Below are 24335 nucleotides of genomic sequence, written 5' to 3'. Positions count from 1 at the left end.
TATCTCCACTCTGCCATTGCCACAGGCTACCAGAACAGGGCAGAACCTCTGGCTACAGTAATATATAAAAACATCGCAGCCTATGCCTGAAGAATGGGTGCTCTTGTCTGTAGCAGGTCAGCACTCCACCACCATGCATGTGGCTGTAGCTGAGACGTGTTGGGATGGATGACACAGCACACTTAATTCATAGAAGGTATTAAGGACTATTGGCTCTAAATATCAGAATAAGGCTGTCCACTAGCACTGTTGTAGCCAACTTTGTTTTGAAAAGGTTTTTTTGGTTCATTTTGATTGGGACAAAGAATAACAATGCAGAAAAACAGATGATCACGGATGGCAATCTTCTTTCCTTAGGAAAGCAGGCTACAGAATGAAAGATACGGCTCGTGGCTAAGCCTTCTCAACTGCGTTCGTCAACGAGCTGTGAAGGAAAGCGTGAGGGTGTGAGGGTGGGGGATGTGAGCGTCGGAGCGAAGCGTGTGAAGGAAGAGGCCTGAGCCGCGGCGAATGCCCGGCTGCGCCGCCCGGGCCGCAGCGGAACCAGCGGGGCCGCGCGCGTTGCCGCCGTGGCGGCGGAGCCGCGTCCCGCCGGAAGCGCCGGGGCCGGGCCCGCGGGGCGGGAGCAGGGGATGGAGAAGCTGCGGAGGCTGTGGAGGGGCCGCACGATGACCTTCGGGGTGCCCCTGCTGGTGAGCGGCGCGGCGGGGGCAGCGCGGGCCCGCACAGCGGCGGGCGGAGCTCTGCGGGCAGGCGGAGGCAGAGGCGTGTTCGCGGGTGGGCGCTCTCCGGTCCCACCTCGGCAGGAGCTGTGCGGGGCCGCGGGAGCCGTGTGCCTGCTCTGCCCGGAGGCCTTGGGAGCTCAAGGGATGCTGTTATAAAGTATACACCTAACGATATTCCTAACTGGCAGCTTAGGAAAATGCATTTTGCCGGTGGTTTGTTTTGTTTTGTTTTGTTTTTTTCTTTCTGTAAAGCACCACTTGTGTTTCTTGTCTTACTTTCTTTAGCTTTTCGATGGGTTTTAAACTGTAGTGGCACTGTTGGTGATAATTTGTACATCTAAATAAGTGGAAGGTTTTTGAGTGAAATGAGTTGATGGGTTATAGGTAGCAGCTGTGCTCAAAGTGGTGAGTGAGGCATAACTTTTTAGAGTAGTCGAGGTTAGGAAAGATCAATAATGTCGAAAGAATAAAAGAAAATTATAAGACTCTCTTACACACTTTACATCTGTAGATAGTGCACATTAGATTGCACTTCCCTGTCCTAAATACCTGTGTTCATTAGGGGAAAAATAAAAAAACTCAGATGCACTTATGGATAAAAACTCAGGAAGGAAGACAAAAGCAGCATCAAAGCCAGCATAGTTTCTGTTTGTGCAATTCATGTCTCATTATCCACATATACAATTGGTTTGCAAAAAGTAAGCAAATTTCAAAGTGGATAAATAAGGCAAAGGATAATTCCAACACTTTTATAATGCTACTAGAGAAATCAGTGTCATCTTCCTCAAGCATGCCTTGGAAAAATGGAGTGACCCAAAGAAGGACATTGACGCTTGTTAGTTAAAAAAGTTTAAGGCCATTGTTTTAAAGGGATATTACAGCGGTTCTAGAGTAAGGACTTTCATGGAAGTTATTCATGCAATTGAATACATTGAAGTATCTTTTCTCGAAATATTGATGAAGGCATTCTTAAGAAATGGAAACAGTTAAACCAAACAAACCAACAAAACAGTGTGATAATACCACAACTACACGAATCATTTGCATCAGCAGCTCCACTCCCTGCTGTTGCACACAAACTGTGCCTATAACACCTTTCTTAAAGTGATCAAGCACAGTGTTACAGCTCTTTAGATATCCTGCTGCGTGCATGTATACCTGAGAGGCTGTCCAGAACTGTGCTGCTTTCATGCTCAGACCAAATTTATTTTGGTTTTGGATTTTTCATGTAATTTTTTTTGTGTGCTCTGACAGTATTCTTCAGTTAATTAACATTGTGCTTAGATGTTAAAGGTTGAATATAGTTTTAGCTCACAGTGCTTTTATTTATGTAATTATTTGAGGCTTGCTCTTTTTCTTCCAAAAGCAGGGAAGACCAGACAGTTTAGTATTTTTCAGTTTAATTTTAACTCTGTGGAAGGCCTGAGGAAAATATTATGTGATTAAATAATAGATACTTAGAGGTGGTGACCTAGTGGAGGAAAAAAAATCACCACTGCTTTTAAATAATAAATATATGAGATTAACTGGTGTAGTAAGTGAGGAGATTCAACTGATACACAAGATTCTGATTTTGATAAAACTTTCTACATTATCTTCCTTGTGAGAATTGCATTTCAGAGAAGTATGGTAAAGATACACTTCTTATCATTTATGTTCTCAAAAGGATTAAAAAGATACTATAAAATGTAGTTACCACGTGCTTGTCGAATTAAAAGGTATCTTTGGAGGCAAGGTGGCTCCTGCAGCAATAATGTGGGCTGTAATATTGTGAAAAAACATGAATGTCATTACAAGACTGAGGAACTTGTCAAAAGTAGAGTAAAACATGAAACAGGACTCTTCCAGTGTACTCAGTCCTCAGCTGGAGTAATTTTTCAGCTCTGTGGTGCCATTCTGGAGATGATGAACTGTAAAGTCTAGAGGAAAGCAACATAAAAGGTAAAGCCAACCTTCCACCTTTAAGGAATGCTTGAAGGGATTGACTTCGTTTATTTTAGAAAAGTCTGCAAAGCTCTGTATGTCATACACTGAGTGTGGTGGTTTCTCTTCATCACTTGGGAAAGTACCCCCAAAATAAATGATCATGTGTTAGGAAAATACTGCTCTTTTTTAGGAAAGAGCACTCTGATATGTAACTAGGGTTTTTAAGACGAGCTTGAACAATCATCTGGCAGCAGTGGCATAGGTTGTCTCAGTTCTGCTTCAGTGCTGGAGCCAGGACTTCAGCGTCACGGGCCTTTTGGCCATCCCCAGTGTTTCTGCAGGATTTTCCATATAGGTCATAGCCGGAATTTTTAAGACTGGTTTCTTTGACTTTATACTGCATAATTGCATTCTCTTCCTGTTACGACAGAGCTCTTTCCTCCAGACACAATATTATATAGAGAAACACTCTATTATATTTCTTTCCAGGGTTTCATGTCTCCCTGCCTTAAAATTATTCTCCCTTGTGAATACTTCAGAATGTTTCTGTCTTGCTGCCCAAAGGCTTCCCACGGAGTAAGAAAAAGGAAAATTCATGCAATTGTCAGTTACCCAGCTGTCTATGGAACTCTGAAGGCATCTCTGAAGCTGAACAGATTGTGCTAAAAGATCAATTACAACAAAAATGACAGTGGATCTAGGTAAAGAATGAGAAGGAGCCTGCCTTTGCAGTCCTTTAAGTTCTGCTGGATTTGTTAATAATACTGAAACCAAAGGTTTCTGTTAGATTATTACATTTTGTACATAATTTTTTTCTCACTAGACTGATGCGGGCCTATTCTTCAGTACTGCTGAACTTTTCATCAGTACCATATTTGCTTTTTGGCAGAAAAAGAAATCAAATGGCTTTCATATTTTGCCTTTTTATATTGCATATTTGAATGAAAAATCCCTGTGCCAAAATTGCTAAGGCTCCAAGGTTAAAGAGATCCTAATTCAAAGAAAGATGAATGTCTCATTACACACCCCCCTCCACCCCCTGCAAATATATCTTTACAATATTTATTACTTTTTAGTGTAAATTATCTTGATAGTTTTTTATTTGTTCATTTGGTCTTGGGCTGTTAAAATATTTCAGTGGAGAAGGAATTTTCTTCGTTGATCTTTGAACCTCACACTGACAGCAGTAAGTGTGTAAGTCAGTAAGATGTGTAAATCACAGTTTTCAGTCATACTTTCTCAGTAGCTAAAAGTGTTTCTTTGTGAGCACCAACGAAACTGCAGGGGGTAGCACTTAAACCTGCAGGAGACCTTGATTTGTGAAAATTCCTGTAACTTTGTAAACTTTGCAGATACAGTATCTCTGTGTAAGCATGCAGGAGACAGTGATGTAACCTGGTATGGATTGTCTCAACAGCTTGAGTGTGATCAAGTGAGTAGTCCCAAAGCGTTTCTGAAGATGGTAACATCTGTGGAGATGCTGGGATGAACTCCAGCAACCTTACAGGTTTATCTAAAAATTGCTGTTGCAGTAGAGGGCTTTAAGTTACCTCTGTGGTAACTTAAAAGTCTTTGTCACCTATATTGACATCTGTTTCCTATTTTGATTATGGGAACTCTTTCCTTATCACATGGAGCATAATGTACAAGTCTTCAGCATATGTGGCTCTATTATAAAAGGAGAGCTTCAGTCTCTGCTGCTTTGTATTCCACAACCAACTCTACCTGACCAAAAGGGATGTGTCTGTCAATGTCATATTGCTGAAGTGATGTTTCTGTAAGATCCTGAGAGAGCAAGGCTCCTTGGTCTTGCAGCTGGTGCATCCAGCATCAGACCTTCCTTATGGGACACTGAACATGTAAGGTCACTTCTCTGGTACACTTGGAATGTTTGAAGGCTGCTGGAAGTTTTTTTTCTGGCAGGTTTAAATAATGGCTCTATATCATTAAGGAAACAAGTTTGGATTTCAAAATCGCAAAGTAGTAACAAATGTAGAACACATGTAAAAAACCCCCGTATTGTTTCATATGCTCACACCACTTTCCAAGACTCGCCTCTGTGGTTGTGTTTCCATCTGATTCAAGGCAAGGATTTTTCTAACTCTTTAAGCTGCAAAATGGATGTATAGATGCAGTTCCAGTTCTGTCAGTATGTTACAGGGGAAAAATTATGTTCTGAGTATCTGAAGTGACATTATAGCAGAAAGAAAATAGAGTTTATGGTTCGTTTGATGATTTTTATTGCACTCCTAACGTAAGTATATTGCGCTGTGTATCTAGTAACGCAGGTTTTCAGATTTACACTATATTGCAACATTCTCCATATCTACTGCTCTAGATTTTGACTTCCTTTCATTTTTCTGGAGTTTTGTGGGTTTTTTCCCCCCTCATCCTGTAATGACTGCTTTTACACGTACTTTGCTTCTCCTGGATCTTGTCTTTGGTGTTTTACATGGCATGCCTAGTGTTGCCAAAGGAGAAGGTACAAGTAGCTTGGAGTAGTGCAAGATTTTTCTATTAATAAATACGCTCCTAAAATCTATTTCCACCAGTGATCATTACCACAGGCTGTACTACAATGCCATCTACGCTGCTGCCTTGAACAGTGCAAGTTTACTTTGATAAACATTTCATCAGGGGGCACCAAGAATGTGTGTCATATACAGGACAAGAAAAAAGGTCAGATTAGAACAAGGCCCTAACAATGCTGCAGCAATGTGGTCAGTGCTTCCAGGCACCATTAGAGAAGGTCAGTGGCATCTCAGGCTCTCATTAATGAGCCAGTTGTTTTGACAAACAAAACCAAAACAACTTTTCCAGACATCAGGACATGAAATTACATGTCCATGGCTTAGTTTTGTTCACCGGTGTGAAGTCAGGGTCACCTGGGAGCAAGGACTGATGCCCAGAAATGTTTTGCAGATATATAAAATGATATTTTGTTATCCTGTGAGTTACTTAAAGTGAAAGTTTACAGGATTAATGGGTTAAATTTTCATAGATTTCTTTAAATTCAACATTTCTAGTTCATTTCATAAAAAACTGCTGAATTTGGAGTCCTGGGGTATGCTAAATACAAGGCACGCTTTTCCCCACAGATTCTGGAGGACCTGCCTGTAAAAAAAGGCTATGAACACTGGAAATATGGAAAATTTTTCTTGGGAGTAATCACGATTCTGAGATCTTATTGTTGCTATCAGTGTCTATGAGTAGAAACTGTTATTATATTATCTTCTGATACTGTTTGAAGAAGGATTACTGCAATCAGCATTTTTCACTTTTAGATATGTCAGTGTTATTGCTAACGTCTTTCACATTATTGCCTTGAACAATTCATAATACTGAATTGCAGGACTTTTATTAGTATCTATTACTTCATGTAACTTTACAATAAAATTTGACATATGCAGAACAGTTGATTTAGATGTTAATACATTTTTGAGAGATGAATAGAAGTTAACTTTCACCCATGAGAAGATAATTCTGACTTCTAATATTTGTAGATAAATTGTGATTGCCTGTAAAAGTCACAAGTATTACATTTGCAGCCTAGAAGAGCAATAAATACAAAACTGTTTTTAGAATTTAAAAGTTGTTGCTCCCAATCAGTGAATAACAGAGTGCTGTTTTTATGCTTCAGTAGCCTGTATTATACATGTTGGGTCCCTAGGCCTATGATGAGATACATCTTTGGCTCCTGCTGTGCTTCTGCTCTGCATCTCCTGTTCATCTGTGTGTGTTTGAATCCACAGTGTGGAGCTGTTCCAGACAAAACCACCCCTGGAACTGCTTGTGCTGGTGTGGAAGCCAGAGTGTTCAGGCTGAATGGGCTTCTGTGGACTCCAGTTTGTGCAGTCTGAATTAGCTGACTTCCATCTTTCAGTTGACTGTTAGGTCTTAAAACTTCTGAGTTTTCCTTTCGAATCAATGCCTTAAATTTTTTGTTCTTAATCTTCGAGAACAGTTTTCCAGATACGCGAGACAAAGAAATAGGCACTCTTTAATATTTCAGATTTCCCCTCTGTTTCATTTCAACACATAAAGAGTGTATTTGCTTTGTTTAATGCTGTTAGAATGGACTAATCTGGCACTTGGGGGAACTGAGGTTCTCTGTGGAGCCTCAGAAGAGAAAGATAAGTACAAACTTGCCTGTTTTCACTCTGTGTGTTTAGTCCTGCTCTAGGCCTCCAACTTCTTCAAGGGATTGTGATGGTAAAAGTATAAGATTCATGTTTATTCTACAGAACATTTAATCTTCATTCCCTGTTCAGGATTAGCAAGAGGGAAATAACACTTATTGTGGTTTCTTTTTATGTTCTTTCATGCAGGTTTCAGTTTATTGCAGTTTTGAGCAATAAACATATCAGAAGGACACCAGCTTGCCACAAGATGTAAACACTTTCTCATTGTAGTTTACCTTGGATAGATTTGAATCTGTGAGTAGTGGAAATTATAATTTTAATAAGGAATTGCAATTTTGGTTTTTAGAAGCTTTTGGAGAAAATGAAGGTGGTGTTCAGAAACTGCAGCTTAACCACCATAGCAGACTTGGATTTTGAAGAGCTGCAGCTGCAGAGTGAAATTCCCTTGCTGTCTGACCAGCCCAAGCAATGTGTGTAATGCAAAATGACAATGCTGTGGCTGAAAATGCCCTTTTTTGCTCATGCTCACATTGAGGAACATATGGTTTTCTATCTCTTCTGTATTATTCTTAGATTGGTTTCTGTTACATGCATTTTCTTTGGTTTAAAACATATCATGAACTGGACATTTTAACAAACAAAGGTTTTGTTTTCTCGTAGACATTGAATAGTAAGATTGAAAGGTTATGGACAGGATTTTTTTTTGTTCTCTGGCCTGTAGCCATTCATATTTGCAATCTTTAAAATCATTGCTTTGAACATGCTCTTACACTGAACCAATTAACCTGATACCTTGGGCCAAGTTTAATATTCTGCACATGTTCTACATGCTGTGCAAACTACACTCTGCTTATCAGTCAGTTACAATTGGCTCCAGTTTATACCAGCTGCTCTTCCTGAATGCCAGCATGGTATCCATGTGGTCATCTACTGCTATATGTCATCCATTTTTGAATGTAATGCAGTTCAGCCTTCTACAATGTGTGATTCTAGCATATTCATTAAGTCAGACCATTCGCTTCCTTGATGTGCCTTTGAATGAAATAACTCCTGATGGATGCATGGGTTTGGTTTCTGTTTTCCCCCAAAGGAGACCTCTGGTGCAAACTGAGTTATTTCCATTTTTTGCAGACAAGAAGTAAAGGTAGGCTCTCTTTTGCTTCCATTGAAGGTGAAGAGAGGATTTAGTAAGTTTCTGAGAAGACTTTGCGCTGTTTTTCTCTCTTCTCCACAGTTTCAGTGTTAGAGCCAAGTGCAGGAATGGCTGTAGGAAATAAACTTCTCAGAGTTAGAGCTGGCAGAGGGGGGCGCTTCAGGTTAAGATGACTTGCTTGGTCTTTTCTGGGACTGGCAATTTGCCCTGCTACTTTTATTTAGAGAAAAGAAAAGAGATTTCAGTCTTCTGGACTGCCAAATTGCCATCTTTCACCAGTCGTGCACTGCACATCTGACAGTTTTTTAAAAAAGAAACCCCAAAACTCTCTTTGCTGTGATCACTGCAAACTGAACTAAAATAATTCACTACTGCTCTAGTTTTGAAGCTCATGATGAATAGCTGGAGAGTTCTGCAGCAGCAGTCTTGAAGAAGAGGTTAGAAAATTACCATGTTCCTTCTTTGTATATGTATCATAACATCATCTACCACCACATGATCTGTGTTGCCAGCACTAAACATTGTGATTTGGTTAATTTAGGGATTTGTGGCTTTGTAATAATCTCTTTCACAACTGCTACTGTAGTAGGAATGGCTTTCTCTAACAACAGGGATGCCTTATAATATGGCAAATTGCTGGTGCTGCCAGAGAAACAGTTTCTTATTCTTTTGTTAACCCAATGAAGTGAAGTTGGCCGCTTTAGATTATGTGGGAAGCTAAAAAAGGGATCTGCTGCAAGTTCTGCTGTTACGAGCACTCAGTGACCACCCACTCTAGTTGGTGACAAATACAAGTATTTCCCATCCTAAGATGCAGTTCAAGGGATCAGTCTGATGCCATCTATAACTGATTGCATAACATACTTCCCAATGGAGATGTGAACAAATAGAATTTTAAAAATAATGTTATTAAAGAGAATTTTATGTCATTTTTTTACATAAAATGTTTATTGAGGTTGCTGAGTGTATGTGACAGATGGTGCTCTTATGTCACATCCTATCTTTCATTTTGTTTTGGAACATGCAAGTCTTCCATGCATGCATAATTGCATTACAACATTGTAGGGATTTTTTTGTGTACTCACTGAAATATAAAGGAATAATCCAATGTGGGATCTTTAATGGGGGTTGTGCTAGCAGTGCTGTTAAGCTGTTTGCTTTGGTGTTAAGTGCTGGCTAACTAGTATGGTTAATGATTTTTGCCTCCCTAAGTTAAACTTCTGGTGTAAAGGAAGAAATGAGAAGTTACTATCATTTCATCAATCTGCTGAGAGCATTCAAGTAACTAGATAGATGATGTTCACTACATAATGTTTTTTTCTCTGCATTGTGAAGCAAATAAAATGAATAGTTCTCTCACAATAAAAGAATGCAGGTATATATGAACTTTCCAGCTTGAGTATCCTTCAAATGCCAGTGCCTTAATATTTTATCATGTACATTAAGTATCTGTATGATTCTAAAATTGTAATGAAAAAAAAAATTTAATTTTTAGTATATGTGACATTACTTTTCCCCCTTCAGTTAACAGGAGAGTGAACTTGATCCTGACTTCATTAGAATGTTGCCAACCTAACTTATATTTATTTGGCATCCTGAATAACTTCTACTGTCTCTTTATGCCTAGACTAGTGGATGGAACATACTGGACTTCACTGTTGCTTTTGGGTTACACTGGACAAATTTGTCCATTGTAGTGCTTTTTTAACTGAAGAGCATTTTGCAAGGAGTGTAGAGATTATCTCTGTTTTACAGCTTTGGGAACTAGAAAAGTATGTGAGACATACAGACTGTGCAAAGCCAACAAGCCGATAATGGTGCTGGAAATTTTGAGTCTTACCCTGCTGCTAATTATTTTGACTGGTGACTCTTGCTGGTTCACTGTTGTCTGTAAATACAGCTAACTGAAATTAAGGTAGTGAGAACATCTTCCCTCATAATGCAGCAGAAGACAAAGGAAACAGTTAAAGCCAAGACTAGTATTTCTACTCAATGCACTGTCAGTCACGGAGTCCTGTGCTACCTTTAATGGTATTATAGTTGCATAAATTCATTTATACCTTCTTTTATTGGCTTTTGAACACAGTTTTCAAAAAGGTAATTGACTGAATAGCTGTCCATTGCTGCTCTGGCTTGTGTAGATGAATGCAATTCATGCTCAGGGCTGTCAGCTGACTATATTGACATGCTGTTGGTTGATTAAATAAGTGCTGAATATGACTGATTCTGGTCTGGTTTTGAAATGAATTCAGACATCATGTTTTGTTCTTTAGAACATTGGTAAAGTGGACTTGTAAACATATTATTTATATTCTTTGTGTGTATTCTGTACTTCGCAAAATTATTTAATCTTAGTCCTAACCTTCCAGCATTACACTGTGTAATATTTCAGCAGCATTTGTACTTTCTTACAGCATCAATGTGCTTTGTCTCTGATGGAGCTTAACTGATGTTTCATGGTAAGATAAGTCAGCCATTTCAGTATTGTAAATGTAAAGGCAACTGTACTGGTAATGCTTGCTAAGCCAAATGTGCCAGTTTGCCAGGCTTGTTATGCTGTTCCTGCTGTATGAAGAGCAAAAGTACATCACAAACCAAGTGGGTTTTTTCCCCTTGGTAGTACCAAGGTATTGTGAGTAAAACTGCAGTGTCAGGCCCAAACCTGAATTCCAAACCAGGAAATGAGAGGGGTGTGTGTGTATCAACTTCTTTACTGTGTGTAGCTGCAAATGTAAAGTGCACCGTGTCTTGGATGGTTACTGTCAAACATGTGATAGGATGTGATAAGACAAAATTAGTAGCACGTGACTTAATTCATGCAACAACCTTCAACTTGATTTTCCTTTGTTGCAGTGCACATTACAGAGTTTTAAAGCTAAAGAATGTACTATTTCTTTTTCAGCTTGCAGCATGACTTTGTAAGCCAAAGTCTTCCAGTTGTTCATATTGCATCTCATAACAGGATATACTCCATGCAAGTTGATTGTTGGGCAAATTAATTTTTAATTGATGTCACAAGTAATTGCTGCTTTCTGCCTGGTTTAACAACTGAACTGTTTCTAGTGCAGTTGCTTTTGCCCTGCCGTAGATATTCTTTGACAACATACTAATATGAAAAAAAGGCAATAAACTCTGGTTTGTAACATCCATAAACTTGTCTATAGCATCTCAGATTTGTGTTTATTAGGACTTAAAGTTTAGTAACACAGTGGCTGTTAATTAACATAATACTTGTTAGGAATTAAAGAAGATCAGCTAATGAAAATTAATGCTGAGGCATCAACCATGTTAAAATTCAATTACAGTCTGATCGTTGAGATTTTCAGCATTATGTGCTACCATATCTTCATCTGAAAAATCTTCTGATTTGATTGAATAAATCTTGACTAATGTTCAGGTTCTTTTTAACCATTTTGAACACTTTATGTTCTGCTTTCTGTTATTTTTTCTTACCAAAATACTGATACAAGGAAGACTTTTCTTTCCTCTTTTTTTTTCTACTGAGTATTTTGATGATTCAATATCTGCATTAATCCCTTGAAATGGTTATGGCACAAGTATGAGGCCATCCAGTTTTTGGTCATTCATATTTCTAGTCGCTGGACTTGGTACCATATGATGATTTTCTGATTGGCTTTCTGAAATCAGTGGTATGTGGCCTTGCAACTGGGTGTTCATATTGCAAAATTTGTGTCTATTTGTTTCTAATTATCAGCTAGATTTTAAGGCTTATTGAAAGGGCCAGAAAGAGGCTCTGGAACTTTTAACTCCTGGCTATTAGTGAAGGGTTTCTTCTTCTTTGGACAGAGTACATCAGTTCTGGGGTACCAGTCTGTACCTTACCACCATCTAAGTGTGTGTGGAGAGAGTGTTCACATGGTTGTGAGTAGTTTTACCTGCCTGGTGGGAAATTATGCAGTCCTGCAACTTTGAGAATGAATAACTGTAGAAGGCGGGGTTTTGTTTCTAATTTCTAATTCTTTGTGGCCACAGTGACATGAACTTCTACTTTTTGGAAAGAACACACACTTTGACTACCTGTGCAGCATAATTATAACAATTCTTGGACACAGGCCATTGCTGCAAACCTAATATGTAGTAAGAAATCAGGCAGCAGTGTGTAGAAAACAGCAGTTCAGCAACAGCCTGTAATGAAGGGCTGTAAAAGCAAAGTTGCATGATGAAAGAGGGTGGTGGTGGTGGGTTTTGTTTGGGTTGTTTTTTTTTTTTACCTTCACTCAGGTCCTTAGAGCTTCCTCATGCTTCCACCTTCCTTAGATGTGCGTCTCTAGATGTGACGCTTTTTGGCGTCCTGTGCATCTGCATTAACAGAGAACAGCAGACACTCTGTCAGGTCAGAGCAGTAGCAAGGGACCTGACTTACACAAAGTAGCTAGATTTCTAAGCTAATTTTCAAGTATTTTTTTTTAAACAATACTTGATCTTTGGATAGTCTGTCCATTTCTAATGGTAAAAATACATACACAGTTTTGTGATATCAGTCTGTTATAAGAAAGAATAATATAATGATTTCTTATGTGGATATGAAGCCCCCCCCATTTCTCCATTTATAATTCTTGAGCTTCACAGGCATAGAGGAAATTGCAGGATAACTACGGAGTAATAAAAGGGTAGGTGTGCTGGATATAATTTCTTAGCCTGGGTGATAATATATTATTGAACTATAGCTACACTCACCGTCTGTTCAGAAGCTTGATTAGATCTGTTACCCACAGACATCAGAGTAAGTCAGTGTGGCATTGTTACTTCCCCATAGAGTTTGAAAATTTATGAGAATAAAACCTGTGGCAGTGAGGTAAAGGTTCTTTTCTGTCATTATGTCAGGAAACCACATGGGGAGGGAAAAGAAGGGGTAAGAGGAGAGGAGAGGAAGTCCCTAGAAAGTCTGAGTCATGTAGCAGCTGCCTTTGTGTGAAGGAGGAAATGTGTGAAATCCAGGCCCAGAGAGTGGAAGAAAGCACCCATACTTATCTTCCAGTGTATTATTTTCTTCAGCTCCTGGTGTTTCTGTTGGAAAAATAGTAGAGTCCCTCGGTAAATGAATTGGGTCAGTATGCACAGTATTGTATGTGTGCAAAGCATTCTTTTCCCTAACACATCTGTTTTCATTTTGTTTTCAGCTCTATCTCATTGGAGGATCTTTTGGACTCCGTGAATTTGCTCAGATAAGATATGATGTTCACAAACTACATGGCAAGGTAGTTTAAATGGTTTTCTTTGCTTTTCATTTCATTATGCCTACATGCTGCTTTCTAAAGAATTGATAGGACAAGCAAACTTGGTGTAGGGGGTTTGCCTTTCACTGCTTGGCCCTGAGCTACAGCTGAGTCTCATAGGCAGTAGGCAGAGTAGGTAACAATAAAGGGGCTGACATGATGATGAATCCTTTTACCATCCGTGAAAAAATCAACATAAATAATAGAAACATTTTGTTCCTTTGGTTGATTGTAAGTGGCAATTCTGAATCCTGAGAAAGAAGTGTAGCACATCTAGAAGGAGATTACTACAAGGGTAGTGTGTCCAATTTAGACTAAGAAAACTGATATTTTAAAAGGTTTGGTTTTCAAACAATATCTGGCAGTGAGTATATAATGTTAGATGGTTTGTGGGGCTCAGCTTTGCATTGACTGAGACAAGCAGATACCTTTGACATTGTGCTACATCCTGTTCTTTAAGCCTTGTGAAAGAAACAGGAGCTAGTCTCTACCCATTGTGTCAGAATATACTGTATGTAAGAAGCTTTTCTTTAAATGACCTGAAACCTTCTGTCCGAGGGAAATAACATGTTTGCTAGTGCTACTTACACCTCCAAGTGTAGCACTTATTCCAAATTGCATATGAAATGATCTGAAGGGAGCGTGTCAGTTCAGCAGAAAGTAATGTTGGCTTGCTTTCCCTAGTTTGGTAATATGCAGCTCTGCTATTGCAATGCAGAGAGACTTTCTGGTCTCAGAGCTGCTGACTTGCAGATTGCACAAAGCTTTTTTAAAGACCACTTTATATACAAGAAAAATACTGTGCAGGACTCTGGGTGTTGTGGCTTTCTACTGTGGTAACATCTTTGAGATCCTGAGCTGTTGAGTTTGGAGACCCCCTTGTTTTGTCTTAGACACTTGTGGACCATGTAAATTACTTTAATCATTCCTCATTGTTCTCTGTGTTGCACACCTGGCTATGGCCTTCCATGCATCATGTGGCCACTCCTGCTCAGAAGTGTATATGACAGAACCTGTGGACCAGGGAGAGTAATCTTACAATTTTTTTCTCCAGTGCTGTCTTCTGGGTAGCTTTCTTCTATCGTTTCTAGTCTTTTAGGACCACTTGGAGCCTTTTAAGTTTTTCTCCAACCAGATGGGGATCACAACAGGGGCAAGAATTTGCTTGCTGTGTTTCTGTTAGTTCTTTGGTCAGATTCATACTCAGTGTATTGCATTTGACCCCCGTGATCTGCACTGTGACCGCAACCCAGGGAAAAACAGTGTTAATGGTTATACTAATTCAGATCTATGAGGCTCTTTGTCCCAGCATTTATAATCAAGGGAAGCATCACTGAACTAGTCAGTAGTACACGAGAGCTGTGAGTGGAAGCTACTTCACTGTGGAGTTCTTAAACTCTGGAAAGCTGAAAGAGAACTTCAGAGTTATGCTCTAACCAGTATTACTTAAGTCTGCAGCATCTCTTTTATGTTTTCTTTTTCTTTTCCTTGTGATTTTATTCAGAAGTAGATGACATTTAAGTGAAGAACAGTGCAGTATTGTCTCAGAACTAGCAACACCAACTTTGGGCTTGTTTGTAGACGGGGAAATTAAAGCAATGTGTTCCATTCATTTCTGTTTCTATGTCCATAAAAATAAAGTTGAAAGCCATTCTAATTCACTAAATAAGACAGTCAAGGAGACTAGAATGTATTTTAATGGATAAACAAATCTAGTTTAAAATGTACATGAAACTCAGGAAAAGAAAATTAATATAAGGAATTTAAAAGTGCTGTTAAAACCCTGATGCTTTTCTCATATAACATAGTTTGACTATCGTAAATCCTTATCAGAACAGGGACAGATGGACTAGTGCTCTTTGGGGGGGGGTTGGACAGTTACATGCAAAATGCAATGTGCAATAAAAGAAATAAGATTTTTTTTTTGTTACAGCTGCTCCTTCAGAATAATGAGAATATTTAATTAAATAACAATTTCAATACAAGGAGCTCAAAAGGCTTTCACAGAATTTAAATGAATTAAGCTTCATAGTCCTACTGTCAGAAAAGGTAGGATTATTTTTTACATTTTACTGCTGAAAAAATGGAGGTTGCACAAATTTAACCTATCTTAAAGCAGGCTAGGATTCATAACACCTGAGTGCCTATCTTTTTTGATTATATTTTAAGGATGTGCAAACTCTAGTATGTCACCTTTTGTAAGCATGATTCCTGAATTTGTTTTCTTGCCAACTCAACTGCTAAAAAGACAGAACTTAATCCTTTTGTGGTAAATCCTCTAATACATTTCAGGTGCCAAACCATGATCCTTTGCATTCAAAAGTACCTGTTCTTTTCCTTTTTCACTCTTAATTTCACACTGTGCTTAGAGGGAAACCACATTAACTGCTCAGTGGACAGTGGTATTCAAAGGCAGCACTACAGTAGAACTGCAGCTATGTAGTCTGTGTTTCAGTGACTGAGGGGCTAGCTGCCGCTTTGGATTCTTGTGGCTTAATGAAAAAAGCTGCATTAGTAATAATGACTATGTTATTGATGTCAAACTGAGTTTTGAAGAACATTCCCTGATAAAGGAATTAAAATTCAAGAGAAAATGGTGGTTTGGACCTTTGAGGGAGTATGATTTGGTTGCGATGCGTTGGGCTGGGGCTAGCGTTAGGGTTGGGAGAGGGAGCCTAGAGCTGTAGATGGAGTGGGGCTGAGAAGGGGCTGCAAAAGGATTGTGTCCTCTTGTTCATTTGGGCTGTGTCTTGGGATCTAGGACTGCAGCTCAGCCACTGCATAGGACAGAGAGAGACAGAGCCTAGAGCTGCAGCTGAAGAGGGGCTATTAGTATCTAAAGAGCAGGTATTTCATCCATTTAGAATAACATCTCTGGGTATCAGGGCCTCAGATGTGCCCATCTCTTGCAAAAGCAAAAAAACATTTTGGCTACACTTTGATCTTCTCAGGATACCTAGATCAGTCATATTCCCTCAGCACAATGAATGTCCTGCATTTAAAGGAAGCTTGCTCTGAGGCTCTGGCTGATGTAATGTCTGTTTATGCTAGTCAGAATTCTCCTGAAACTAATCAAGGATTTCTCCATTATCTGTTCTTGCCAAAATGTCCATTAATGGAGAAATCATCAGGTTAGGTAATTGTTCACTTTCTGGGAAGAATTTATGCAGATCAAAATTGGTTACAGAAAACCAGGTATGCTTATGGGAAAACAAGGTGGAATTAACAAAGAAATTAGTAGGTTTGTATAGGCATTGTTCCAGATGCCTTTATTCATAAATGGAAGACTAGGCCCTTTCTTTGTCTTCCCCTGTATGTAATTGGCGATGCTTATTTATAGTTTTTTAAAGAAAATTCTATTTCTTTTAAATATACAGAAAATGGTTTTTTCAACTATATAACAATCATTTTTATTTGCTGTGTACTCATTGTTGTCATTCCAGGTGTTGTAGAGGCTTGCTGATTCAGATTTAGTTTTGGATATAGGAATCTTGGAACATGGGATGTAGTCTGTAGTGTTGGCTAAGTAGAGAATTGAAGGGAAGCGACATATTAACTACGTGGAAAAGTTTATGCTTTCCCCCCATCAGCAAACCTTTTAGAGTAAGAGAGTTTTTAAGCTCCAAAATGACTTTATTGAAGTATCATTGCAAGGCAGGTTCTCAGACTTTCGGGATGGGTGAGGACTGGGTGAGTTCCTCCAGGGTAATGTGTAGCAGAAGCACTTCTAAGAAAGCTGAAATCTCTATACGATTTTGTTAGGAAACAAAACATAAATTAGCATTTGAAGTCTGCAGGTATTTCCTGCTGTGGGTTATGTACGATAGTGTTACATACTTCTCTCTTTACAAACTATGAAGATCCTGTTCACTTTTCCTTTGTCCTGTGCAAAGTGAGCATACCCCAAAAGTAGAATGCTAAGAAATAATACTAATGTTTTCTGTCTTAATGAGGTAGAAAGTAGAGGCAGTAAAGAGCCAAAATGACAGAATTTCAATTTCTCCTCCGTGAGTTTTACCCTCGAATCAGTTGTGCATTTAAATATGTATGACTGTTGCATCGCATTCCAGGAGTTAAAATCCAGATGAAAATGAAAGTTCCTGACCTGTTCTTTCACCATTCTCTATGAGCAATAACACTGTAAACCCAGAAAGAGTATTAAAGGAGTGGTGGTGGTGGTTGGAAGCATACTCAGTAAGCACACTAGGAGTGTAAAGCCTGCTTTATGCAGACTGAAGATTGCCTTTAAAATTTCTTAGCTAGTGTTTTTGGCCAGCTGACTGGCATGTAGTTACCCATAAGGCATTGCTTATTGACACATGTAGAGTGTTAGTGTTGCCATTGTTAATCTTCATTTATTGTACATTTGCTTTGTCTTAAGGTCCTAATTCAGGAAATTATGTAACTGTGAGTAGCTCAGCTTTCATTTTGTGATCCTGGACCTTGAATTGGGAAAAAGAGCACATGTGGTGTGCAAATTATTCTGGAAACCTTGCTGTCCTTTGAAAAGCGAAAGAATGAGGAGTGGAAGAGAAAAGAAGGGTAACATGGTCACTTATGGCACTCTGACTTTTCTGGTCTACAGCAGTTCTCATACTGGGGCTTGACAGTGATGTAAATGCATTAACTGTGTGGTTGGTTATACTTGGTATTATGGGTTTAGAATATTGCTGGTTGGTCCCTAGTGCTGTTCTTTAACATTGTGTCTTTAATCTCATGAGTGGGTGCCAGGTGACCCACAGCAGCACGTGATTTAAGTGACACCCACTGATCTCACTGGAAGTTTTGTATCCGTCTTGTTCAGGTTCTTTCTTCAGTTACCTCCCGTACCACAGAGCTCCTCTCTGCCTATCTCACTCTCTTAGTCTGTAGAATATAGGTAATTAATGCTGCTCTACTTTACATAGGAAATAGGAAAGTTAATTAATTCAAATAAATGGAATTATTTAAATTCATATTAGTATTAAAAAATTTCCTCAGGTGAGATCCACTAATTCAAGTGTTTGGGTCAGGGTGAAATAGCTAGGAAGAGATAGCAGCAGAGAATTGACCACTTTCCATGAGACCTTTATGTCAAGCAGGAGCACACCTGACATTTGCCTCAGACCAGGTGTAGGAAGTCAGTCCAGCATTTTCTCATTGTTATAAGTGGATAGTTGAGAGGTGGTATCTGCCTGTTAGAATGCTTTTGTGTTGCTGTCGAAACATTGCTCTGTTCACACACATAAGTTTCACACTTATGTGCAAAGAGTTTCACACTGTTGACTCGAGATGGTTGCAACTGCAGCAGCAGCACAGTGCTTAAATGAGGTTCGACATCCACCCAAAAAGGGAATACATCGGCAAGTGACTGGACAAGGCCGGGCCTTGTTGCTGGCTGGCCTTAGCTGTCATATTGCTGTCCTTAGGTATACTGCCTCAGGTATGTCTATGGGAGTTGCACGTATGGGCATGTCCTGAAGCAGTGCAGTGGAAATTGCCTGTTGGTCACTGCTTCTATTTTACCTGCCTATGAAGTCCGTCTGGACAGGATTTCTGTGCCCCAGCAGAAGTTTGGTTTGTTTCTTTAGCTTGTTCTGTTGTTTGTTTTCAGAAAAAGAAGCATTACAGAATAAAATGTAACTTCAGTGTTTAGTGTAATTTTAGTATGGCTTATGAATAATGTCATGTTTCTATATGTGGCATCATTTTTTTCTTTAAATAATGTGTTTCATATGAGGTGAAAATTTTAACACAGAATCACTTAAACCTCTGAATATGTCTGTAGTGTTTAAAATTACACAAATTGTGTGATGGGTTTTTTTACTTAGATTTGTGGAATGTCAGCAGATTGTCTCCTTCACTGCACATACCGTGAGCTACTAGCTGAAGCTGGTTTACTGCAAGCTGACTTGTTTATCTTGAGTACCTGCTTCTGTGTTAAAAACAAGTATTTGCTCTATTTGAAAGGCAATCAAAGATACTAAGAATTAAACGGAACTAGGTAGCATGATGAAAAGGTGTGTTTTTAATTTTCTTCCACAAACTCTTCTATTGACTGAAAACTGCAAGATACACTTATTGCAGTTCTTAGTGGATAAGCGTCGGTGTTTGAAATCCTATTACACCTTGGTGTTCCCCAAGATCCTCAGTCTGACCAAAACTTGATGGACTTCACCATTTCAAGGAGTAATGTGGATAGGCCAAGTCATTGTGATTAGACTGGACTGGCAAAGTCCACAGTGTTCTAATGACAATTAATGAACTTAAGGCTTTCAGCCCAGATTGTCCTATGCACTCAATTACCTTGTGTGTTCTGCAGGCTTTCTGCTTTATTTTATTCCAAATGGATTTAGATGAATTTAGACTCATCCTCTAGGCTTTCTGGTGTGCAAACACCCCCTACAAATGTTAAGGTCAATTTAAATTACCATTGTTAATAGTCAAAAGACTCTAAATGGGTTATCTGTATTATTAAAGATAGGGAAGTGAAATTTCAGTATTTGCTCAGTTAAATCTAAATGTACGTTTGTGGTGCTGTGCACTAAGTCAGGGTTTCATCTTGCTCATTTTTCCATTGTCTTAAATGAAATGCCTGGTTTGAGATAGCTATCCAGGCAGTCCATAGAAGAGGTTTGAGAGGAAATGCCCCAACAGAGGTTTAATTCAATTTTAAAATAGATACTTGAGAAATATGTTTTCCTCTTTTGACGGATTGAAAAGTCGAGAGATTGAGCTTGAGATTTTATTATTACCCCACTGCAGTGAGACAATTACCTTCCTTAGTGTATGAATATGAATAACAGGTGAGATAAACCTCTACATAACTTCAAGGTGCCGACAATTTAGAGGTTTTGGATATATATCGTTAAGTGGGACTTTCTCAAGGAATGCCCATCTACAGCTGATGGGAGGAAGAGCCTAAATAGAGACTTCATGCTTCAAGTCAAAAGTTCAGATGAATAAAATTAGGTGAGATGAAGCTCACCCTAGATACTCTTTTGCTGGAGCTTTGTTGACAAACTAGGAGATGGCTTGAAGGTAGAGGAACTCTTATTTAGTTGTTTGTGCCTGAGGTATTCCTGTATTCTGGAGAATCTGATTCCATAGGAGTTTGTATTAAAAACATCCTGCTTGATTTGAGTGTGAACAAAATCGTATCTTCAGTTGGTGTCTGGTGGGGTATTTTGGATGGGATGGGTATCCTTTCTAAACCTCTCAGCCAAGGAATGTGGAATCATTTTAGCATCTGTCGCTGAACTTGGCAGAATAATCAAGTCTTCTCATCTAGCATTTTAGCATTTATTTATTTATAACTGCATCTTCATGTGTTTAATTGGTTTCAGTAAGCTAATTACACAAGCACTGCATGGCAAGGAATTGACGTTGGTGATTTTTTTTTTCTTCTTTTTCTTTTCCTTCAGCAGGTCAGGTTGGCCTGGGTCTCAAGTCTAATGATAAACTGTCTAATTTCCTTGAGTAAGTACGTATAGTTGATTTTCAAAGACTAAATTCATTACTGAGCTTGGCCCTAGGTCCTCCAAAAATTAAGAAAATAATACACTGAAATGTTGTTTGATGCTATAGAGAATGTGAGAGGCATACATTTAGGATTGCTTATAGGTGAGAAAAAAAAAGTCTTTGTCAGTCAATTACCTTTATATCATGAAGCATATTTTACTGAATTAAAGCCGACTGCTTTCAGGCGTGGCCTGCTTAGTGGAGTGGTTTCGAATTGTTTATTTAGTCAGGCAGATTGGCTCCTTAATGATGGCTAAGCAGGTACCCTTTCAGTGACTTCATTTCTGTTTGCAGGCGGAATTTGGAACTTTTGCATTTTTTGACCATGGTTCAGAACTATCCAAGGTAGTAATTTCAGTCCTGCAACGTGGCACAAAAATGACAGGGTAGCAAGAGGTTTTCATACCCAGTATTGTGGTGGTACCAGATGTTCAGATGTTTTTTTTCTCGTTTCAGTTCAGTCCAGAGGGATTGTATGGAAATGAACTCTTTATCCATGTTATTCTTGAAGATTATTTGAGGTTCAGCTGCTAGTGTTCGGTTCATGTTTTTGCACTGATTTCAGCAAAAGCTAATCCATTTTACTTGAGCTCAGATGACTTCTCTACATTGTCTGTGAAGAGCTGCTTACTGAATTTGCTGTGATACCAGACAGAGATGTATGTTTTCTTTTTTCAGACATCCTTTCAGTTTAGTGTATAAACCACCATTTTTCTGTAAAAAGCAAAACCAGAGTGAACTCTGGGATTCAGTAAGATTTTTGTTGCCACATTCTGAGGCTGACGCTGTGTATACTTCTGAAGGGTTTCCAGTGCTTGGATCCACCTAGACACAGTGCTTATTGTACCACAGACAGCTTACAGCACTGTAGGATGACTTGGAGTTAAGATATTACTTCAGATTATTGAGCCTCTTTGTGATGAAATACTTGCACTGTGTATTGTATTAAGAGTTCCTTGTTTTAAACAGAAGCAATTTTTCCATTTTTTACTTCTCGATGGTGGTTCTGTTGTCAAGATTAGATTCAGATGAAGAGAAGGTTATTAACTGGAGAAACTCATTCTGATGCCATTGCAAGTGGAACTAATTTCAGTGCATAAAATGTTGATAGCTTTCAGATATTTACATTTTATATACTACCAAGAATTCTGTTTGGTTTATTTAAATCCTGTCACATTGCCGCAATTAATTACTGGTATTTTTGCCTTGCAATTGAAGTGATTACAAGTGTGTAACATAGCTTCAGGCAGCTTTAAGCCAAAATATAATTTAATATCCAGCTGTTTTTCCCAACACCTCCCTCAAGCCCCAGAAAACATCTAGCTTTCCAGACTCATCTTGAAAAGCCAATAGCCGTGATGTCAGCAGATTGAAGCTCAAACGGAAGTGCTGGGCTCTCAGTCCCAAGGATTTTTTGGACTTCTAGATCACTATCGTTTTTACAAAGAAAATGTTGAAAACCTTTTGCCCAGACATGCTTCCATTTTAAGTGCAATTTCTGTCTAAATGGACCTTCCCTTTGTTTTCCTTTGTGTTTTGAGGCTTGAAGCCTCATTTGAAGCCAAATGGTGCTGTTGCAAACTGCAGCTATATGGCAGTCTGAGCAAGCAGAGCCCAAATTCATATCTAGAGTGAAACCAACTAATGAGAGGGGGGGAATGAATTATCTGTCTCTCTTCAAGTATCTGTCACTGCAGAAAGCATTTATTGGTTTGCTTGTCATTCAGTAGGTGATGCATTTTCCCCAGAGTCAGCACTGAGCCTCCTGTATGTTATGTCAGGCAGTGATTAACTGCCTTTTTTTTTGATGAGGCATAAAAATGAGACTTTGCCTTTAGAACCTTAGTAAGTTCTGAAATTAATGTAGTAGCTGGTAGAGCATCATTCTTGCATCTCTGGAGCACAGCTCAAGGAGGGTAGAAGGTATCTGAGGTTGTATCTTGTGCCTGTTGTGAGTAGATGGGCAGCTCTGAGCTCAAGGAATTCACGTGCTCTCCTTAACAGTGCCTCCATTTCTGAACCCTCAAAGACTCTGTGTGCTGTCTGTACAGCCTACCAAGGCTAAGCTCTGGGATGATTCAGGGCAGCAGGCTAATTGTATATTCCCAGAGGAACCTTCCTTTCTTCATTGATTACAGAGCAAATGTACGAATACAGGCTTTTTGGATACTGCTTAGAGAAGACAGGTGACTTGCCTTACTAATATTTAAAATGAATGAATTAAAATATTCTGTATTCATAATTCCCACTGATTTTAGTTAAATTGTTTTGTTGACGTTGGATGTTAAGCCCTTATAAGGAAAACAATAACTTTGCTATTCATATGTTAATTACACCAGATTTTACCATTGTAACTTTCTCTAATATACCCATCAGAATGTCTGACCCTTTGACAGATAAACATGTTATTTATTAAAAATAGTGGCAAAATACCTTCAAAAGAAAGTACTGTGTGATGTACAAGTGCATTGCAAATTCTAGTAATTTAAAGTATAAGTAATTTGGAATATTAAAGCCTTTTGTAAGTACAAAGTATTAGAATATGATTTTTCTTCTTACTGTAAAACTTCACTAGATGTCAGTGTGGAAAGTATTTTTACTTAAATGCAATGGGAACTGTAGAATGAGAAGTGTTAATTCCTTCAACATGTGCAAATTTTAAGATGACAGTTATTAGAATTTGGTGGTAATTTATTTGTAGAAATGCATTTTCAGAGCACTGAAAACAATTTTGATAAGTTCACACTGGATCCTAAAAATTGTTTCTGTTCAAAAAGACATGAAAAAGCCAAAATTTGTTTCAGTACTTAATAAATTTCTGTAAAAACCAGATATGTACTGTATAAATCAAAATGAATTTTTAAAACATAATTTAGACCATTTTTAGGGTTAAAAACTGCAGACTTTTTTGTTTCATTTTATATTCTTGATTATTTTCAGTGAGAAAAAATGTTAATGTATATTTTCTTGCTGTTGGTTTCTGGAAACTGGAGTTGTTTGTATGGGGGTAGCAAGTGTATTTTCACATGCCTCAAGATAGGGCTTAGGCATTAACTTACACACTAAGAGAAGAAAAGAAATGCATATATGTTTTTAGATGTTTAATGCTGATTAAGGAAAGCATTCCTAATCTGTAAGTGTGCTCGTGCATTTTTTAAACTGTATTATGTTCCTATATTACATTTGAAGGATCAGACTCTGTTCCTGCATGAGAAGGTTGGTTGTTTGGAGTTTTTTGGGAGCTGGGGTTTTTTGAGCACTTTTTGGTGTTATTTTATTGAAGCTTCAGTGCTTTTATTGAAGGTTTAGTCTCCTATGAGATAGACTTTTCCCTTTAAATTAATTCCTTTGTGTTTCTGAACTGACACACCAAGCGAAAAATAGTGGTTTAGATACTGTACAGTGCCTTTGGTTCCACAATATTGTTCAAGTGAGCTGCTGCCAGGAACAGTGTACAGATGAGCCTACTTGAACAGTCCGTGAGCACCTGAACACAGGTATTCCTGCTGATGTACAGAGCTAACGAGGACACCCTCTCCAACCCTCTTCTGTCTGATAGCACAGCAGCGAAGAGATTCAGATGAGATGAGCGCACACTGCTTGCATGCTGCCTTCAGCTGCCAAGTCACGATTTCTCTCTTGAAGTTACTTG

General features: G+C 38.7%; 1 protein-coding gene across 2 annotated transcripts in view; it reads left to right on the top strand.

Annotated features, from left to right (window-relative positions):
- The first annotated feature begins 587 nt into the window (after positions 1-587).
- LOC116444896 (cytochrome c oxidase assembly protein COX16 homolog, mitochondrial) overlaps positions 588-24335 on the top strand; it is a 46334-nt gene continuing 22586 nt past the window's right edge. The window contains exons 1-2 of one of the 2 annotated variants that reach the window (XM_032110618.1): positions 588-692; positions 13088-13165. In XM_032110618.1, the coding sequence (XP_031966509.1) occupies positions 633-692; positions 13088-13165 (138 nt within the window). In that variant the 5' untranslated portion in view covers positions 588-632. Of the gene's footprint in view, positions 693-10341; positions 10406-13087; positions 13166-24335 lie in introns of those variants that run through there. The other variant, XM_032110619.1, reaches the window with a different exon arrangement.

Source organism: Corvus moneduloides, chromosome 6, assembly GCF_009650955.1.
Source record: "Corvus moneduloides isolate bCorMon1 chromosome 6, bCorMon1.pri, whole genome shotgun sequence".
NCBI lineage: Eukaryota > Metazoa > Chordata > Aves > Passeriformes > Corvidae > Corvus > Corvus moneduloides.
Note: the sequence above shows the minus strand (reverse complement) of the source record. Positions and strands in the feature narration are given on the sequence as shown.